Raw genomic sequence first — 20,755 nt, 5'->3', positions numbered from 1 at the left:
ATGGAACCTAACATTGTGTAACTACAGCAATGGTTACTTTTCCCTATATGCAACACCTTGCACTTGTCCACATTAAATTTCATCTGCCATTTGGATGCCCAATCTTCAAATCTTGCAAGGTCCTCCTGTAATGTATCACAGTCTGCTTGTCATTTAACTACTCTGAATAATTTTGTATCATCCGCAAATTTGATAACCTCACTCGTCGTATTCCTTTCCAGATCATTTATATATATATCTATTGAAAAGCACCGGTCCAAGTACAGATCCCTGAGGCACTCCACTGTTTACCCTTTTCCACTGATAACCAATGGGACAGTTCTTTAGCAGGGAAAAAATTATATGCAATGATAATAAGTAGGGAAAAAGGAGACTTTGGAAGCTACGTACAAGCTGAGACTGCTCTGCCCTGGGTAAGCTTCTTTTCTTTCTTTTCCTCATAAGTTATGCCCGGAAAAAGAAAAGGGAAAGTCAGAGTTTATCCCTCCACTCCAACGATCCTTCCAGGGCAGCGGACAATCCCGCAGTACATAGCAACCCACTTACAAATGGAGGGGGCAAATATCCCCATTGATGTGGCTGGAGAAGGAGCCTCCGTCTCATCCGGGGAGGTCTCCTTGAGCCCCCCCAATCCTGAGGAAATATTTGTCAGCAAACCTCCAGGAATCCTCAGAAGTTGCTTTGCTAATCAATGAGCCTGTGAGCTCTTCTAGCAAAGTGGAGGGAACAACAAGGGAACCTGGAAGTTTGTTCCATGACGAATCTGGAGAATGGGGTCCCTACTGCACAAGAACTTTTACCTCAATCAGTTGTAATGCAGAATCCCTATATTAAACCATCAGTAGTGACTCTAGACTCCATTTGGGAGCTTGTAGCATGGCTAGGATCAGATGTACAAAAGTGTTCCCTTCAGATATCTGCTTGGGTACAAAAAGTGGATAATCTTACTCAAGACTGTAATACCAAACTAGAAGAGCAACAAAGACGTATTCAAGGGCTTGAAAATGGAGCAAAAAAAGGGCTGGAAGTCCAATCCACAATAATACAAGAACAACTGGTATTAAATAAAAAAATTGAATTCATGGAAAATAGTCTGAGACATCTTAATCTCAGACTTCTCAATTTTCCTAAAGTTATTGGTGGGCAGCCCAGGATGACCTTAAGGAGGTATCTAACTGAGGTCTTAAAAATACCACTAGATAAATTACCATCATTTAATAGGGTTTATTTTCTTCCCTTTAGAAATGTGAGAGGAAGAGATGTTCAATATTCTCAATTGAATTTACAAAATTTAACTCAGTTCCTAGAATCCTCCACAATGGAAATTGTGGAAAGAGCAACCCTATTAGTTACATTTGTGTATGAACCAGACCTCCGTTCTGTAATGCGTAGCTATTTTCAGAATTTAGGGGTCAATTTTCATGGGCAATTTATACAGATTTTCCCTGACCTAGCCAGTCCAACACAGGAGAGGAGGAAAGGCTTCCTGTCTTTACGAAAGGAAGCCCAAGCATTGGGGCAACATTCCAATTGAAGTTTCCATGTAAGTGCATTTTGAAACTAAATAATGAAATTTATGTTTATTTTCTCCCCGAACAATTAAAAATGTTAATAGATTCACGCAAAAGGATGCTCTCTGCCTCCTCTCCTCAAGTGAGTCCCATTAATCAGGTATAAGTCAATTTAGGTGGGTGTACATTAATGCTGTTTCACTGTTTAGTTTTTTTTCCTTTTTCTTTTATGCTCCTTTATATTATTGGTCTCCTAGTTCCTACTCCCATAAAGTAAATGACTTTGTAATAATTTGAGAAAATTTAATAAACAAATTAAAAAAAAAAAAGATGAGTAACTTGGTGGGTGGGGATGGCACTTTATGTACGAGATGGCATAGAGTCCAACAGGATAAAGATCCTACAAAAGACTAAATGCACAATTAAATCTTTATGGGTAGAAATCTCTTGTGTATTGGGAAAGAGTACAGCGATAGGAGTATTCTACCATCCTTTTGGCCAAAATGATGAGATGGATGATGAAATGCTAAGAAAAATTAGGGAAGCTAACTAAATTGGTAGTACAGAAATAATAGGAAATTTCAATTACCATAATATTTTCTGGGTAAATGTAACATCAGGACATGCTAGAGAGATAAAGTTCCTGGGTCAAATAAATGACAGTTTTATGGAGCATTTGATTCAGGAACCGATGAGAGAGGGAGTTATTTTAGATCTAATTCTTAGTGGAGGCAGGATTTGGTGAGAGAGGTAATGGTGGTGGGGCCACTTAGCAATAGTGATCATAACATGATCAAATTTGAATTAATGACTGGAAGGGGGACAGTAAATAAATCCACGCTCTACCTCTAAACTTTCAAAATTTTGATAAAATGAGAAAAATAGTTAGAAAAACACTGAAAGGTGCAGTTGCAGAGGTTAAGAATGTACAACAGGCATGGACATTGTTAAAAAATTCTATCTTAGAAGCGTAGTCCACGCATTAAGAAAGGTGGAAGGAAGGCCAAATAATTGCTGGCATGGTTAAAGGTGAGGTGAAAGAGGCTATTTTGGCCAAAAGATCTTCCCTCAAAAATTGGAAGAAGGATGCACTCAAGATCCTGTTCGTCCTTGCCTGCCTTCAAGATCCTGTTCCAATTCTTACCAGGATTCTGCACCAGTATCAGCTCTGCCCTTGCCAGCACTCACCAAGATGCACCAGTGCAGCCGCAAATCCCTATTGGCTTCCAGATTCCAAGGGCTCAAACTGCGGGGGAGGGGGCTGGCTAAGCAGAAGACCGGCCCCAGTCCTGACCTGCCATCTCATGGCACTCCCCGAGTGGTGTTCCCTTTATCTTTATTAAAATGTATGAATCGCTTATACATAGAGGTAGATCTTCAAAACATACGCGCGCGTACTTTTGTTCGTGTCACCGGTACAAACAAAAGTACACCAGATTTTATAAGATACGCGCGTATCTTATAAAATCCGGGGTCTGCGCTCGCAAGGCTGCGCAAAATTGGCAGCCTGCGCGCAACGAGCCGCTCAGCCTGCCTCCATTCCCTCCGAGGCCGCTCCGAAATCGGAGTGGCCTCGGAGGGAACTTTCCTTCCACGTCCCCCCACCTTCCTCTCCCTTCCCCTATCTACCCCACCCCCCAGCCCTACCTAAATTCCCCCCCCCACCTTTGTTGGGCAAGTTACGCCTGCTTCAAGCAGGCGTAACTTGCACGCGCCGCCCCGGCATCCCCCAGCACAGGCTGCAGTGCCGGGGGACTCGGGACCTCCCTCCCAGCCCGCCCCCAAACCGTTGCCACGCCCACGGCCCCGCCCCGGATCGCCCCCTGCCCCTGGACACGCCCCGGACACGCCCCTCCCGCCCCTTTTATGAAGCCCCGGGACTTACACGCGTCCCGGGGCTTTGCGCTCGCTGGCGCGCGAGTGCCCTGCACGCGTAAATCCGGGAGGATTTACGCGCGCAGGGGTTTTAAAATCTACCCCATAGATACTAAGCGATGTACAGGTAAAACAATCATAGTGCATAGAACTCACAAAACAACTAAAATATACAGAAAACATATCTATACATTACATCCTATATGCTGTGCTAAACTTGTCCTATCATACACCAGAGCTGCCAAAAGATGTTAGTAGTAAGCCTCTTTAAACAGGAAACTTTTAAGCAAGGTCTTAAATGTCTTCAGGCTGTCAGCTAGATGCAGAGCTTCAGGGAGGGAATACCAGAAAACAGGAGCAACAATTGAGAAGGTGCAGTCTTTTATAGTCACAAGCCAGGCATGTTGCATTGATAGTACATCCAAAACTCCTCTCTGAGATGACATTAATTGGCATGAGTGACAATAGACATGTAGCAGCGCACATGTCCAGACCAGCCAGCCCTAACAGTAATATTCAGTTTGGGAAAGAATTTAATAGGTGCATGTGCGCATCCATATGTGCGCGCTACCCGGTGTGTGCACATGGACATGTGCACATGCGTGCTGGATTTTGAAATCCATGTGCGCGCACGGGGGGGGTGGGGTGTAGATTTCTGCAACTTTTGCACAGCAATACAAAGCATCCTTCTCTACCCCCTACCCTAACTTCCCTTCCCCTTCCCCTCTCCTCCCCAACCCTTAATCCCTACCTTTCTCTTTGTTTCTTTTTTCACAACTTATTTCAGGGCCCGAGCTGAAGTAAGTTGCTCGTGCCGGATCCCCCAGCACAGTGACAAATGGCCGCTGTATCTGCTGCTTCCAGCTCTGCTCCACCCCGCCCTCTGGGACTGTTCCTCCCCGCCCCATTCCCTGCCCCTTTTGCAAGGCCCGGCTCTTGTGCGCGTAACGGAGTTTACTTGTGTAACTCCCAGATTTTACATGCGGGTTTTTTTTTTTTTAAATTGACCCATTCATGCACAGCAAGACTCTTTTATTTGTTTTATATGTTAATAAAGTTTAGAGTGAAGAAGTGGCATCCTCTGTTTACGAGTAAGGACCAAGTTGAAGCTGTGCATAGGAAATGCATAGTGGAGACAGAATAAATATGCTGCCATTCCCTAACCTCTTCAAAGTCATTTGCTGATGACCAGAGTTAATTAACCATTGTTCTTCTTATAGTCCTATTTCAGGCCCTGAATTGCATTTGACTGAATGATCACTTTATTGACTCAGTGATTCCAAGTGGTGCTCTAAATGTGTTATGGTTTCAAGGTGTTTGAGTGGATTCTTGGGTACTGTGGAAGATGACCACACCCACAGGAAGTAGCCCCGTGGGGAGCCACAGTACTGGGCTGGACTCAGGACGCACAAACACAGAGTTTTGTCTTTTATTGTACAGCTGATGTATACTAGGGATGTGAATCATATTTCTGACGATTGAAAATATCGTACGATATTTTAAAAATCGTCAGAAATCGGGGTCTCCCCGAAACCGATAGGAAAACCCCACAAAATTGTTCGTGGAGGTTCTCTTATTGTTTTGGGGGAGGGCGGGAAAAACGGCACACAAAAATAACCCCTAAACCCACCCCGACCCTTTAAAACTAATCCCTTAGCTTTCCCCTCCCCCCAAAACCTTTTACAGGTACCTGGTGGTCAAGTGAGGGTCCCGGGAGCGATTTCCCACTTTAAAAATGGCGCGGGTCATCCAGTGCTCCCACCATGTGACAGGGGCCGGCCAATGGCACGGATAGCCTGTCACATGGTAAGGGCAAAGTGCCATCGGCGCCATTTTTATTAGTGGCAGCCGACGGCCCGAGAGTGGGAGATCGCTCCCGGGACCCCCACTGGACCACCAGGTACCTGTAAAACATTTTGGGGGGGGGGGGTGGGGGAAGCTAAGGGATTAATTTTAAAAGGTCGGGGTGGGTTTTTTGTTTATCGGCTCAGGCACAGCCGAGCAAAAAAAAACAACCTGATCGGGCCGGACTAAAAAAAATCATGATGTGAATCGGAACCGGAATCGGAACCGATTCTGGTTCCGATTCACATCTCTAATGTATACCACCAGAGGTGGCAGCAGAGAGTTGATCCAGAGGTAGCAGTTCAGGGACCCTCAGCAGAGGGAACCCGTCTCACCAAGATGGTATAGGAATATCCCGGAGTAGGTTTCCCAGCACGGCAGAGTTGTAGATGAGACAGACTGAGAATTAGATTATTCACTAGATGGTAGCTGTATGGTTGATGATTCCACCAGGCAGAAGTAGATGGTAATAGCCACCAAGGCAGGGAGGAGCAGGCCCTCGAGGAGCGAGTACCTGATCCCAGTAAGGCACCTGAAAGAAAGCAGAGGGCCCCGAGCAGTGGGTACCCAGGTTAGAGAATACCCCGAAGGGCAGAGAGGGCTTCCAGCGGCAGCAAGGAAGCGGCAGAGTAGCTTAGACTGGACAACTCCAATCCTTGCTAACTCAACGAGCTAGCAAACAAGCATAGGCTAAATACCCAGATGGCATGACATCACTCGAGGGGGACGCCCTAGAGGGTCCCGCCATGACGTGGATAAAGACAGTGGCATGCGTGCGCACGCACCCTAGGAGGCCCTTAGGAGAAACATGGCGTGAGGCTTTGCCATAGCCGTTCCAGGGACGCCGGAGAACGCAGCTTGCAGATCCGGCGGTAGCCATCTTCCCAAGGCTAGCGGGGAGAGCAGAGAAAAAGGTGAGGCACAAGGGTCGAAGTCGTCTGAGACCAACGGATGCAACAAAATGGATGAAAAGTCTCTACTGAGGCCAAAAAAGTGAAAAATCAAGGCCATTGCTTAGAATTTTGAGACAACAAGGCGCTAAATTTTCTTAATCCTGAAATGTTTATATAAAGTTAGCTAGACAAACAAATATTAATTGATGACTTTTGTAATTTACTAACAATATAGTCTCCATTTTTCCCCATGTGCTTCCAGAAGAAATCATCACTAAATAATATTTTTGATTTTCATGTACAAACCAAGAAACCAGTATAACAGCAGAAGGATAAATAAAATAAAAATGATGAAATATGTTTGTGTAAAAATATATAAAATTGTATATTAAAAATAAAACTCAAGGACTAAGATAGAAAATAAGTTTAAAAAATGTTATTAAATAAAAATCAAAATCTTGCAAACATACAAAATTGTGTGTTTTGGATTTTGTGATTTAGTATATTTGTATGAATTATTTTTATTTTTAATATATACTTTTTATTTTTACATTAAATATTTCATCATTTTTATTATTTTATTTATCCTGCAATTGCACTGCTTTTCTTGGCTTGTTTATTGTTTGCAGTTTTTTTGCCTCTTTGATTTCTGTGTACTTATGTCTTAATGTTGTGTTTTTCTACCACCTATTTTTCTTTAAATCATAAGTACTTATCTGGCTATGTAACAACCGCTGAACATAACTGGATATTCAACAGATGCCACTTAGCCATATAAGTTGCTAATTATCCTGCTATATACTGTTGAATATCGACCTCCCCAATAGCAAGCTTGAACTTCGCCAAATATGAGTTATCCAGCTAAGTGGTGATGTCTACAAGGATATTCAGCAGCATAGCTGTACTGCTGAATATCCCTTATAAGTTAGCTGGATAACTCTTATCCAGCTAACTTACACAGCTGTTCAGTATTAAATATTTATGCCACTGTATTTTATTTTATTATTTTTGCCTGATGTATATGTTTTATAAAAGTGTGCACACATTCCATGTTGGGTTCTGCATATATCCACAGATTATTAAAGCAGACTTATATGCATAAGTCTGCTTTGAAAATTAGGGTTGAAATCCATGTGTGTACTTTGGCTATGCAGACCTCACCCTATGTGGTGGTTATAAAATTACTAGGGATGTGCAGCCAAAAAGTTTTTGTTGCGTTTGTGATACGTATTCGTGGGGGGCCAATTCCGTTTCATGCGGAAGTATGGAGAATTCCATAAGTTGTCGATCTGTAAATATGTTACTATGGCAAGTTAAATTAGTGTCCCAGCTAAAATTAAAATTAACTACAACCCCCCACCCTCCTGACCCCCCCAAGACTTACCAAAACTCCCTGGTGGTCCAGCGGGGAGTCAGGAAGCCATCCCTGCACTCGTTTACCGGTTTCATCATGGCGTGTCACAGGGGCTACCGGTGCCATTGGTCAGCCCCTGTCACATGGTCACCGGCGCCATCTTGTGCTCCTACCATGTGACAGGGGCTGACCAATGGTACCGGTAGCCCCTGTGACATACTATGGGCAAAGGCTATCGGCGCCATTTTGAGTCCTGGCATCGGACAGCAGGTCGCTCCGGGACCCCCGTTGGACCCACAGGGACTTTTGGCCAGCTTGGGGGGGCCTCCTGACCCCCACAAGACTTGCCAAAAGTCCAGCGGGGGTCCGGGAGCGACCTCCTTCACGCCGGCCGTCTGATGCCAATACTCAAAATGGCGCCGATCGCCTTTGCCCTCACTATGACAGTGATCGGCGCCAAGTATTGGCATCGGACGGTGATTTTGAGTCTCAAAATGGTGCCGACCACCTTTGCCCTCACTATGACGGCGATCGGCGCCATTTTGAGTATTGGCATCGGATGGCGATTTTGAGTCTCAAAAAGGCGCCGATCGCCTTTGCCCTCACTATCTGTGTCATAGAGAGGGCAAAGGCGATCGGCGCCATTTTGAGTATTGGCATCGGACAGCTGGCGTGAAGGAGGTCACTCCCGGACCCCCGCTGGACTTTTGGCAAGTCTTGTGGGGGTCAGAAGGCCCCCCAAGCTGGCCAAAAGTCCCTGTGGGTCCAACGGGGGTCCCGGAGTGACCTGCCGTCCGATGCCAGGACTCAAAATGGTGCCGATAGCCTTTGCCCATACTATGTCACAGGGGCTACCGGTGCCATTGGTCAGCCCCTGTCACATGGTAGGAGCACAAGATGGCGCCGGTGACCATGTGACAGGGGCTGACCAATGGCACCGGTAGCCCCTGTGACACAGGCTATCGGCGCCGTGATGAAACCAGCAAACGAGTGCAGCGATGGCTTCTGGACTCCCCGCTGGACCACCAGGGAGTTTTGGTAAGTCTTGGGGGGGTCAGTAGGGTGGGGGGGGGTTTAAATTTTTATTTAGGAGGCCGAATAAAACAGATATCTGTTAAATACGTGGGGGGTCGCGATGCGTTTCACCTCCCCACGTATTTAACAGATAGGACAAAATAAGTTGTGGATTACAAATACGTGGAAAACAGATGCACATCCCTAAAAATTACTCTTCCAAAGCAAAGATCCTAGATTCACTAACTTAGCGTATTTGTCCAAGTTCGTCTGTCCTCAATTTGTGTCAAGTAGATTGTAAGCATCATGGAGTAAAGCCTATCCCTTCTACATGGACAGTCCTTCCTCCATGGTGCTTACAATCTACGTGATACACATTGAGGGCAGACAAACCTGGACAAATAGGCTGTGGATCTAAGATCTTTGCCTTAGGGAGGATAATTTTATAAACACCTCATAGGGTGAATTCCGCATATCAAAAGTGCACACATGGATTTCAACCCTTATACCCTTATAATGCTAAATAAATGGTTAATAGTCATAGTAGTAGTCAGGTATGGCTGTGTAAAATGGACTTTTTGTATGTGAAAAATGGAAACTGGAATAGTGAAAATTACACTAAACTACACATATTACATATTACAATCTGAAAGAATAAGACATTTCACACTTCCAAGCAACAAGTAAGCAAGCAAGCTGACCTAAAAACAGGGATTTTGAGTGTGGAAGCAGAAGTTAGATTCCACAAGCTAGCAAATTTTACATGCAGGACAGCTGAAGAAAAAGTAGGGACTTTGGTAGATCTTTCTCATTCTCTTTCCGCAGGTGCCAGAAGCTTCCAACAGCTGAAGGTTGGCCAGGAAACATTGGGGGCCAATGTATTAAGGTGCGCTGAAGCTGCTGCAGGTTTGTGCATGCATATACGTGGGTTTGTGCACGCGTTATCTGGCGCAAAGCCCTGTACGGGGATGTAATAAGTGTTTTGTATGTGGGAAAAAAAGTGCATACAAACACGCTTACGGACCCCCAGTATTTGCTGCGAGAATGCATGCTAGCGGTATGAAAAGGAGGCAATTAGGTAATCATAGCCAATGCAGGGAGCCGTGCTAATGTTAGTGCAGATTTTTTACTGCGGGTCTTTTACTGCCATGGTCAAGGCACGAGTTAAGTGTCAATGCCGACTCAGGAGCCATTTTATTTCATTGCTTGCATTGGTGTAGTGTGGTTATGTGTCTGTGCAGTTCTGGTGTGATTTCTATGATGGAGATTTCTGATTGTGTCCAGCTATTCCTGATGGTATATCCTGCGGATTCGCCAAAGGATAACAGCAGCAGAAGGTTTGGCAAGTGACATGTGGTGTGAATTATCACCCATTAAAATATTTGCCATTTTGTCTGTAACACACGGTTATTCACATTAATAAAAACAAATTCCAGGGACATACTTTTACTGACCCAATTGCCTAGATTTGTGACCAGCTGAGTGCTTATGTCAGAACCCAAGCGGCCAGATACACAGCCACAAAAGCACCTGGCTCAGCACCCAAGTGGCAAGATAAGCTAGACACCCTTCTGGGTGCCCAACTGTCCAGATTCGTGACCAGTTGAGCGCCTAGCTTAGCGCCTGAGTGGCAAGATTATCTAGGTGCCTTTCTGGGTACCAGAGCATCCAGATTCGCTCCCAGCTGAGTGCCTACATCAGCACCCAAGCATTCAGATTGGTGCCCAGCTGAGCACCTATGCATTTCTTCATGACTGCATGGATTTCTGCGTAAAATCATTTGCATAATTTATTTTTTTTTACATCCCGCGGAAGCAGCAGCTTTAGCTGCGCGCAGTGATCATACCTTTAAGACTGTTTTGACTTTCTGGGCCATGGGATAATATTTCAAGGACTGCTGAGCAGAGATGGCAAACTGATAACAGATTGGCAAACCTACTAAAGACAGCTTTAAACTAGAATTGGCGAGGATGGATGAACAAAGGCTTAAAGTAAGTGATAGTCTTCAGGAAAGTAAAATATTTAACATCTGAAAAATTATATACCCTTATGCTCATAGTGAAGAAATACCTGATATGATCTGACTGCCAGGATTTGCAGGTTTGCAGCTTGTGGGTGGCATGTATAAGGTGCCATCAGAAGGACAGATTGGTAAGATAAGATTTTTCAACTATTATTACAATTATTTTGGTATTGATATTATACCCTAAACCAGAGTGCTTTATAACAAACTATTTTGAATATTCCTGTGTGGGATACTTATTAAATTTCCTGTAGTATAAAATATTTGATAATTGTCTGTACTTCTCTTCTGTATATTTTTCTGCACCCATAGTCTCAAAAGATCCTCCTTTCTCTGAAAACTTGATGATAATGTTCTGGTAATTTTGTGGATTTTTATTGCAGCCCTACCATCCATTAAGCCTCCACACCCTGTAAATTACCCCCTCAATCATCCCTCCAAACATTAAACTCCACCCATTGAGTCCCACCAGTCACTAAGCTTCCCATCTTCTAAAGATCCCGCCTCAGCATCCTACCTACTAAGCCCCTTTACCCCACAACACAACTCCCCACTCAGAACCACCACTCACTAAGGTCACCCACCCCTACTCTAGCAACATCCACCAACCCATTTCCCCCCACTGAAACATTTTCCTTCTACTCACTAAAGCCACGCTTCAGGACTTCAAAACCCTAATGGTTGTCAATCTTGAAGTCCGGTTACCTCTTTCTTCTCAGTGACAAGTAACACGATGTCACAGCTATTCTCACAACTGTCATCACAGTTGGGCTCACACCTGTAAGAACAGCTGTGACCTCAGGTTATCTGGTACTTTCCATTTTTTAATGGCTATCTGAAGAGGCAGCTGGGCTTCAAGATTAGTAAGATTTAGGTGTTGGGAGTTCAGTAGGGTGCCTTTAGTGGATAGGCTTCAGTGGGAGATTGAGTTGGTGGTTTGGGGGCTTAGTGAAGAGTTAAGTTGGGGGCTGGAGGGCTTAATAAGTGATGGAACAAAATAGGAAATTGTGTTAGAGGGTGAGAGGGCCTTAATGGGTAGAAGGACTACGTGACGGGGAGGGTGCTTTGAGGAATGGGGGTCCTGAATATAGGATGCTTTAGAGATTAAGGACATATTGATTAGGAGGCTAGAGTGAAGATAGAAAACCACAATGTTACAGGCAAATAATAGCATGCACTGCTTTCCCCATTAGATGTAATGGAAACATAACAAACAGAAACAAAACAATATAAACTACATGAAGGGGAAACAAAATGAAATAATGACATATAAATAAAATTTTTTCCATACACTCTCCTATTTTTCTGTGGGCAGAAATTTTGTTCTTACCATACCACAGTCAAAAACTAGCTCTTACCGACTGGTGTGAGAATTGCAGTGCATAAACCAACTGCGATTGTTGTCGACATACATGGCCCAGGCCTTGTCATCTTTCCCGAGCATCATATCTTTTGCTACATTTATTCTGGCAATGCCAAAGGCTGGATCTGGGTGATTGTCATAACGATCCACATGAAGTTCCCAGTAATGCACCCCCTTGGAGAAAGCTGCAGTGCCAAGTACAACCCGGTCATCATAGCTGTTACACGAGGCTGTCATGTTGTCATTTGTCAAGACGATGTCCCGATGTGCTGAAGTGTGATCAAAGGTAAACCAAGCCACTGGACAGAAGGAGCATTGGGATAAAAATAAGGAGATCACGCTAGAAAAACTCATTCCAACAGAGAAAATCATCTTGTAAAGCGCTATGAATATCACAAAATATTAATGAAAAAGAGCACAGACACCAGGTTATCATATATTACAACAAACAAAAAACAGAAAAACAGAGAAGCTACAATTTAAGAACATAAGATGTCCCATGTAAGGTCAGACCAAGATCCATTGACTCCAGCATCCTATCTCCACAAGTGGCCAAGCACCCAGCAGAACTCAAAGAAAAGATCCATTCTTGATGATCACTCCCAGGGATTAACTGTGGCTTTCCCAAGACTACCTGGCTAATATGGTTTATGAACTTTTCCTCCAGGAACATGTCCAAACTGCTTTTGAACCCAGCTATGCTATATGTCTTGACCACATCTTCTGACTTCCAGCAAAAAATTCCACAGCTTTATTGTGCATTGAATGTAAAAATACTTTCTCTTATTTCTTTTAAATCTGTTACCTGTTAGTTTCATGTCATGCCCCCTAGTCTTAATGAGCCACATATTCAAAAGCTACTTAGCTGGATAAGTAGGACTTACCTGTTTAAGTGGCAGCTGCTGAATATCCGGCTATGTTAAGGAGTTATCACTTAGCAAGTCAGCTTACTAATCTGGCTAAGTAGTTAGCCAGATAATTCAGGGGCTGGTAATAGGTGACGCTATTTATCTGGCTAACTTAGGGCCTTATTCATCAAGGTATTTTCCCATATACACAGAATGGGAGAAAAGTCTTAGTGGATCAGGCAGTTAGCTGGATAAGTGCTGATATTAGAAATTATCCAGTTAACTGGATAAGTTAGACCTGCCATAGTGCAGGTTTAACTTAGCCAGGTATAACTTATCCAGCTAAGTAGCGCCAAATATAAGGATATTCAGCAGCATAGCCATGCTGCTGAATATCCCATGTAAGTTAGCAGGATGTTTTATCAGACTAGCTTATTTAGCCGCTTTCTTTTAAATAATGATCTCAATATTATTTGAGACAGTAAATAATCATTCCCTATTTACCTGTTCAATCTCACTCATATTTTTTTAAAACCTCTATCATAGATCTCTCAGTCATCGCTTTTCCAAGCTCTTCTCTAATCTGTTTAGCCTTTCTTCATAAAGAAGCCATTCCTACCCCCTTTATCATTGTGGTTGCCCTTCTCTGTATCTTTTCTGTGGAGACCAAAATTGCACCACACCATGAATTCATACAGAGGCATTACGATATTCTTTGCTTTCTCTATTGACAAGCAGGGCTGAATTGCAGTGACATGTGGGTGATGTCATCTGGCAGCACTGAACAGACTCCTCTGTCATAGCTAGTAGAGCATTTGCTCTACTGAGCATGTGCAGGAATTCCCACATGGGCATTGCCTTCTGAGCCCTCTCAGTCTTTTTTCATCCAAGCACAGGCACCTCTGTAAATTCTTCATATTTTCTCTTAAATGTTGCCTCGCTGCCTCAGCAGCCCCCAAACAGCAATTTTTGGTGCTATTTTTCACCCCAAAAATAAAAGAACATTTTTTCTTGAGGATGTCCAGCAAGAAGAAAGCCATCTTGAGGACTGCTTTTGTGGTAGGATAATGTCCATCACTGATAGACTTGACCTATGCTACTGCTGCCTCGGACTGGACCATGACCAAAGTAACTATTACAATTGTGGCTGGATATCCATGTGTCACCAAACATCAATGATCTGGAAACTGAAGGAACTGCATACATTTCAGAGAAGCCACAGTTAGTCCTCTTTCCAAAGCATAGCTTTGTCAGCTTGCTCCTCCAAAATTTCTCCCCCTTCGATGGAACAGACCGAAACTTCAGGGTCAAGTAAACATGAGCAGAATGCACTGGAAAAAAAAGAGGCACCACTCTGCAGAGCTGCTGTACAGCCATCACAGAAAAAATGATTTTCAGAACCATCAATGCACTCCCTGATTGACCCTTGATGCACTGTGCATCAGCACCATCAATACATGATCATTAGCACCAGCAATTGTCAAAGAACAAGGCCCTGGCATCCTCTATGCATATATCCTTGATGTTTCAAGCCCCAAAACAAGAAATTCATCAATCCTCAACACCTTGCCATCAGAACAGGCTCCTTCAGCACTGATGCATTGATCTGCGATGCTTCCATTGCAGCTGTATGCTGGCCTACTGACAATTTTGACCGAGGCAGAAGGAGATATGATATCCATACTCCCAGACTGTAAGTACCAGAGCCCTTAAACTAACAAAATTAATGGAACAAGGACTATGTCTGAAGGCAACAGATCCATTTGCTCTCTGGTACCTCTCACATCTAATTGGCCCCTATTCAAATTATGCAGAGCCCAGAAGATGTGCAGGATTTCATTCTGGTATCAGAAAAGGATAAGCCAATACCCACACCAGGACAGTGGGTATGGTCAGCCCCTCAACCAAGTAGCAGATTTGGTGAAGGACTTCTTTATCTCTTTAGTGGCTAAGGATAAAGAGGGTACCTTCCAACCTACCCTTTCCAGGATATCTGATTTACTCCCTTAAGAAGCAGACCCGCTATCCCCAGTTCGCATGGATACACCATCCTTGTGAGGTAATTCTAGCCCATGGCATTCGTTTTCAGTGGAGTCCAGCCAGTCAGAGGATGTGCACCAAGTGTATATTCTTCCATAGTGACCAAGGACTCCTCCTCATTCATCTTCTTCATCAGTGGGGTCCTGGATTAATGTTACTTCACCTCTAGGTTCTGAAGAGGGTTTGATGAGATCCCTTTGGATCCCATTCCGGCTCTAGAATACTTGTTTCCATTGGAGAACCATTCCTACTCCAAATTTCTGGACAAATTGGAAAAAGCACTTAGTTCATGTGTAAGGACAAAGATTCTTTCACAAATATCCTTGGTTTCTTCCAACTTCTGGAAACATCAGTGGAGGCAGCAGCTATTTCAAGCCACAGTATACTGCAAGAATTGCAAACAAGTATTTGCAAGGAAACTAGACCTCAAATATACAAGCTGATGCAGAAAGGTGCACTGAGCCAAATGCACATTTCTGCCTGCACTTCAATGCACATTGTGCACAAAACTTACTGCTGATGCAGCAAAGAGTTTTGTGTGCAGAAAATATGCAGTTCTAAGGTGGAGTACTGCTTAGTGCCCTCGCATGGAAATCTCATGCAAATGAGGGCATTAAGGAGTACTCCCTGATGCCAGTGCACTCACTAGAAACTTCTCTGGCAGAGCTGGAGTTAAGTTCCCAGTGCTACTGTGCTGGCACTTAAAATCCCTAGAAAAGGGGCAAAAATGTCTTTAAAATGTTTATAAATGTGCTTGGATAAGTACTGACTAATCTAGGTAAATGGCAGCAGCTGCCACACTTACTTGAATAAGTCAGTACTTATCCAGCTACCTGGTGCGATTCACCACTACTTAGATGGATAAATACTTATCCGATTAAGTAGCAGTCACCCACGCCAGATAGCTAGACGCTAACAGATAGCTGGATAAAGCTGTATTTATCCGGCTAAGTGGGGGCGGCTTCCATTACTTATGGCTGTCAGGGATGCCACCCTCTCTTCCCGATTTAAAATGTGTGTTTGATCTATTCCCAACACATATTTTACTATCAACATGTTTTTTTAACTCCTGATATATTTGCATTTCATTAGCTTACTGCATTGGGAGTTAAAAAAACAATCTAGGTGTTAAAAATGTGTGTGGGGGGAGGGGGGCCACTAGTGAGCAGCTGGAAGATGGCAGCTTAGTTCAGTCTCTCCCGCAGTTCTGATATTATAAGGAGTTACTCACCTGTTACTTCTTGCCATTTTTGCCTTGAATTTTGAGCAATTATTTTCTCTATATGATGTCTGTCAAGAGTGGGAAGATCAAGGCCACATTTGCTATCTCTTCCGGCACAAAGAGAACAAAACATGAGCCTCCTTTGCCGGTCAAGATGCCACCTGCTAAATCGGATGGCCAGGCCTTACCAGAAATCGTTATGGCTGAACTTTTATAATTAAAAGAATTATTAAAGACTAATCTTGCTGCAACGTGGGAAGTTTAAATCTGATGTTGCAGAGCTTTGGGCTAAATTTACTTCCTATGCTTGCCAAGTAGAAGACCTAGAACAACATACCTTGGCACTCGCAGTTGAGATGACACAAATGTTGGCTCTCACTAAGAAAATGGATGCGCTCCAGCGCAACATTGAGGACCTTACAAATCAAAACTGGAGGAATAATATCCGTATATTTGGTCTCCGCGAAGGTCTTGAAAGTGCTGATATGGTTACATTTCTGGAAAATAAGATCCCACTCTGGCTGGGGCTGAAATTCTTGCATCCTTTTGAGATTAAGAAAGCTCATCGGGTCCCTTCTAGGTCCCTTATGAATTCTACATTCCCCGGGCTGGTCGTACTTAAAATTCTAAGATACCCACAGGCATTGGAGATCCTTCAAAAACCACCTTTGATAATTGAAAGTAACAAAGTTCTTTTTGTTCACGATCTCTCAAAAATGACAGCGCAGCATCGGAAGGCCCTGCTTGCTCTGCGATCTCATCTCCAGGGGCAGGGGGCTCAATATGGTCTGTTCTACCCAGCTACTATGAAGGTCACTATTCAGAATTGTTATGTTTCGTGGATCCAAATGATAGTATAACAGCCTTATTTGAGTCAGGTCAGCACCAAGGTTCGGCTGAGGTGGGCAAGTCGCAGAATCCAAACTCAGTCTGGTTCAAGGCAAGCGGCAAGCAAACAGAATCCGATACACAGCCTGGGTCAGGGGCAGGTGGCAGGCAAACAAAATCCAATACTCAGTCTGGGTCAGAGACAGGCGGCAGGCAAACAGATCCAATGGGCAGTCCAAGACTCCAGGGAACACAGAAACACCAACTAAAACCAGCAGCACAAGCAAGCCTGTAGCTGAAGCATTGCTGGTGCTGAAATGCCGGGCTAAATATTTCAATTTCTAGTGTAAAGGCCCTCGGGAAGACGTCAACATGAGGGAAGGAACATCGCCCAGCTGATCCGTGCGCCGCCATGATGCCACCAAAGGGTGTCCGCGTCATGTCAGGAGGCATTTCCCGACTGCGAGGTATGGGTCCGCGCCGCAACAAGAATCATACTAAAAGCTTTGATTCTCTGGATGATCTGAGGAGCTATCTAAATGGCCTATCACCGGAAGCCTTCATGCCTACATGAACTGGGGTTCCCTTTGGTATTTTCACTAAGCCGTCAGCTCTTTTCTTATTTGGTGAAAAAGTTTGATTTTCTGATTAGTATATAAATGGAGTAACTCATGAATCTCATCATTTTTTGATTGGTTGCAGGTGTATCAGAGCCAGCCTTCTACCTTGCTCTCATTGACCTGGCTTGTTTTTGTCTCCCTGCCTTCTTTTGTGATGGCCGCTTTTTATGACCACCTTTCATTTTTCTCTCCTTTTTTCTTTTTGGACACCCAATGCAATTTTTGTGGACATAAGGAGTCTCACTACCTCCTAATTATTTTGGATTTGTAGAGATTTGATCAAGCTTCATACTTAGATGATGGCTGATGTACACTGTGTATTGTTGAATGTCAATGGCCTTAATCATCCTATCAGGAGGAAGAATGTTCTTGCTTATATTGGTTCCCTGCATCCGGATATCTGCTTCATTCAGGAGTTTCATCTTAATCATTCAGAACCTGTTAAGTTGACGCAATCCTGGGTTGGTGATATGGTGTTTTCCCTGGCCATGGGAAAAAAAGAGAGGTGTTGCAATCCTTCTTCATAAAAAGCTAGATATTCAAATTATGGCTTCTTCCTCTGACACAGCTGAAAGATGGGTATAGGCGCTTCTCAAACTTCATTCAAGGTCTCTTCTTATATTTAATATCTATACCCCTAATATAGTCGATCCTGATTTCTTTGCTATAATTGCTCAGATACTCCTGGAATATCTTGATTCCGAAATTATCTTGGGTGGTGATTTTAATTTGCCATTGGACCTATTTTGGGGCAAACAAACTAAATATCAGAGTCATCCTTCTAAATCTCATCATGCTATCCTATACTTATAGCAACAATTTGGTCTGTCTGATCCCTGGTGACTTCCACATCTAAGGGGTAAGGACTTCACTTTTTTCCCAGTCTGCACCAATCCTATTCTCGCATTGACTATTTTTTTAGTTTCCTCATCGCTCTTACCTGATTTGGTTTCTGCTCATATTCACCCTATCCTCATCTCAGATAATGCTGCTATCTCAACTTCATTTACTTGGTCTGGAAAGCCTGTTGCTCCCAAAATCTGGAGACTTAATTCTAGTCTGCTGGCTGATTCTCAATTTGTCACCTTTTTGGTGTCTAAATTAATGGAATACTTCATGGACAATTGTGTCGATTGCTTGCCCCTATAGACCATTTGACCGGCATTTAAACTTACTATCAGAAGTCATATCATTTCTTACACAGCTCATAAGAATAAAGAATGCAATCGTGAATTACAACAACTGGAAAAAGATATTGCTTCTCTAGCAGCGATCCACATAAAATCAGCTTGCCCACAGGCTCTTCAGGCTCTTTTAGAAAAAGTATCAATATAATAAGCTTATGAGAGACAAGGCTGATCTTACTATTTTTTCTGGTAATGCTCGTTATTACTCGAACAGTAACACGAGCAGCCAGCTTCTAGCCAATTATTTAAAACAACATCAGCGATGATGATGTATTGCTGCTCTTCAAATGTCATCCAGATCTATTGTCCATAAAGACAAGGATATCCTGGAACAATTGTGTTCTTTTTACTCATCTATCAGTCGGAATCTACCTTGCTTCTTTCTTTAGTTTTATCCTTTTTGGACACCCTCACCCATCCGACTCTTCCTTCCATATCTATGAATAGATTGGATGCTCCTATTACTCTGTTAGAAGTGCAACAGACTTTACATGCTTTTCCATGTGGGAAGGCCCCAGGCCCGACGGCCTGCCAACTGAGTTTTACTCCAATACTCAAGACCTTCTACTCCCTAAAATGCAGGATTATTTTACTTATATTTCACAGTCTGGTTTAAGGGATAAGGATTTCACTCAGCTAGAATCATTGTACTCCCTAAACCGGGCAGGGATCCATTGTTTGCCTCCAATTACAGGCCCATATCTCTCCTTAATACTGATTATAAAATTTTTACTAAAATATTGACTCATAGGCTGAACTTGGTAATTGGTGAATTGCTCCATAGAGATCAAACTGGTTTTCTGTCAGAACACAATATAACTCTTAATGCTAGATTATTTCATACCTTGTCTCATATTTCTAAATTGTCTTCTGATCCAATAATAGCCCTCTCCCTTGATACAGAGAAAGCATTTGATAGAATGGATTGGTCCTACATGTCCCAGACACTTAGATAGTTCGGCATTAGTGAATGCTTTACTAGGGTGGTGGGTGTCCTGTATGACTCTCCTAGGGCTTTGATTTTTGTTAATGGACATGTTTCTATTCCCTTCTCACTGGAAAGGAGTATTAGGCAAGGATGCCCTCTCTCTCTGCTTCTTTTCATTTTTTCTCTTGAACCTTTGCTGATTGCTATCTGTTTTCATGCTCTCATCTCTGGCATATAGTAATGTGGAGTGCAAACTCTCTGCTTATGCAGATGATGTTCTGCTATATTTGTCTAAGCCTGATGTTTCCCTTCCTGCCCTTATGCGTCTGATTGCTATTTTTTCTTCCTTTTCTGGGTACAAAATTAATTGGCAAAAGACTGAGACCATGCCTTTAATTGCATGGAGCTCAAGTTGATTTTCAAAATGATCATATTCAGTTTGTGCATTCTGGGATGAAATATTTAGGGATGACCTTTCAATCTGATTTTGTTACCACATCTTCCAATTATGAATCCCGCCTGCTTCTTATGGCTTAACAGATGTGCTCCCAATGGTCTCCCTTACATCTCTTGTGATGGGGCAGGGTGGATTCAATTAAATTGGTTTTTACTCCTTGATAAATTATATACGGCTTTCAGCCATGTTCCCTTATCTTTTGATAAACAGCGGGACAGTATCTTATCCTTCTTTATATGGTGGCACAAACTGCCCAAAATTGCCTTGGTGAAATTAAAGGCCTTCAAAGACAGAGGTGGGATAAATTTTCTGGGTTTTCTTAACTGTAACCGTGCCTTTATTTTACAACAAGCTTGGTATTGGCTCTCTGATAGTTTGCATATCCTTGACTGCCCTTCCTGGCTTATTTTGGAAAAGGAGCTGATGCATCCTTTACCCTTTCTGATATTGCTCTCGATATTCTTATCTTGCTTATTTATTTATTTAGTGGTTTTTTACACCGACATTCATGATACCAATCATATCATATCGGTTTACAAGAAACAATGGGGCAATAACCTTAACATCAACATGAACAATAAGGCGAAAAGTTACAATAAAACAGGGGCACTCGAACTGGGAGGAGGAAGAGCCAGAGGCATGTGTAACTCAGAACTAAATAATATCAGGTCATATACTCAGGACTATAATAATAATAACATGTACTCAGGACTGAATACTATCAAATATATAAATAATATCATATAC

The 20,755-nt window shown here is 43.1% G+C and overlaps 1 protein-coding gene across 1 annotated transcript in view; it reads right to left on the bottom strand.

Moving 5' to 3' along the window:
* Positions 1-20,755, bottom strand: part of TRIM67 (tripartite motif containing 67) — a 257,154-nt gene that overhangs the window by 42,250 nt on the left and 194,149 nt on the right. Inside the window, exon 8 of the mRNA XM_029594191.1 lies at positions 11,874-12,177. Coding sequence (XP_029450051.1) covers positions 11,874-12,177 — 304 coding nt within the window. The remainder of the gene's footprint in view (positions 1-11,873; positions 12,178-20,755) is intronic.

Source organism: Rhinatrema bivittatum, chromosome 3 (assembly GCF_901001135.1).
Source record: "Rhinatrema bivittatum chromosome 3, aRhiBiv1.1, whole genome shotgun sequence".
Taxonomy (NCBI): Eukaryota; Metazoa; Chordata; class Amphibia; order Gymnophiona; family Rhinatrematidae; genus Rhinatrema; species Rhinatrema bivittatum.
Note: the sequence above shows the minus strand (reverse complement) of the source record. Positions and strands in the feature narration are given on the sequence as shown.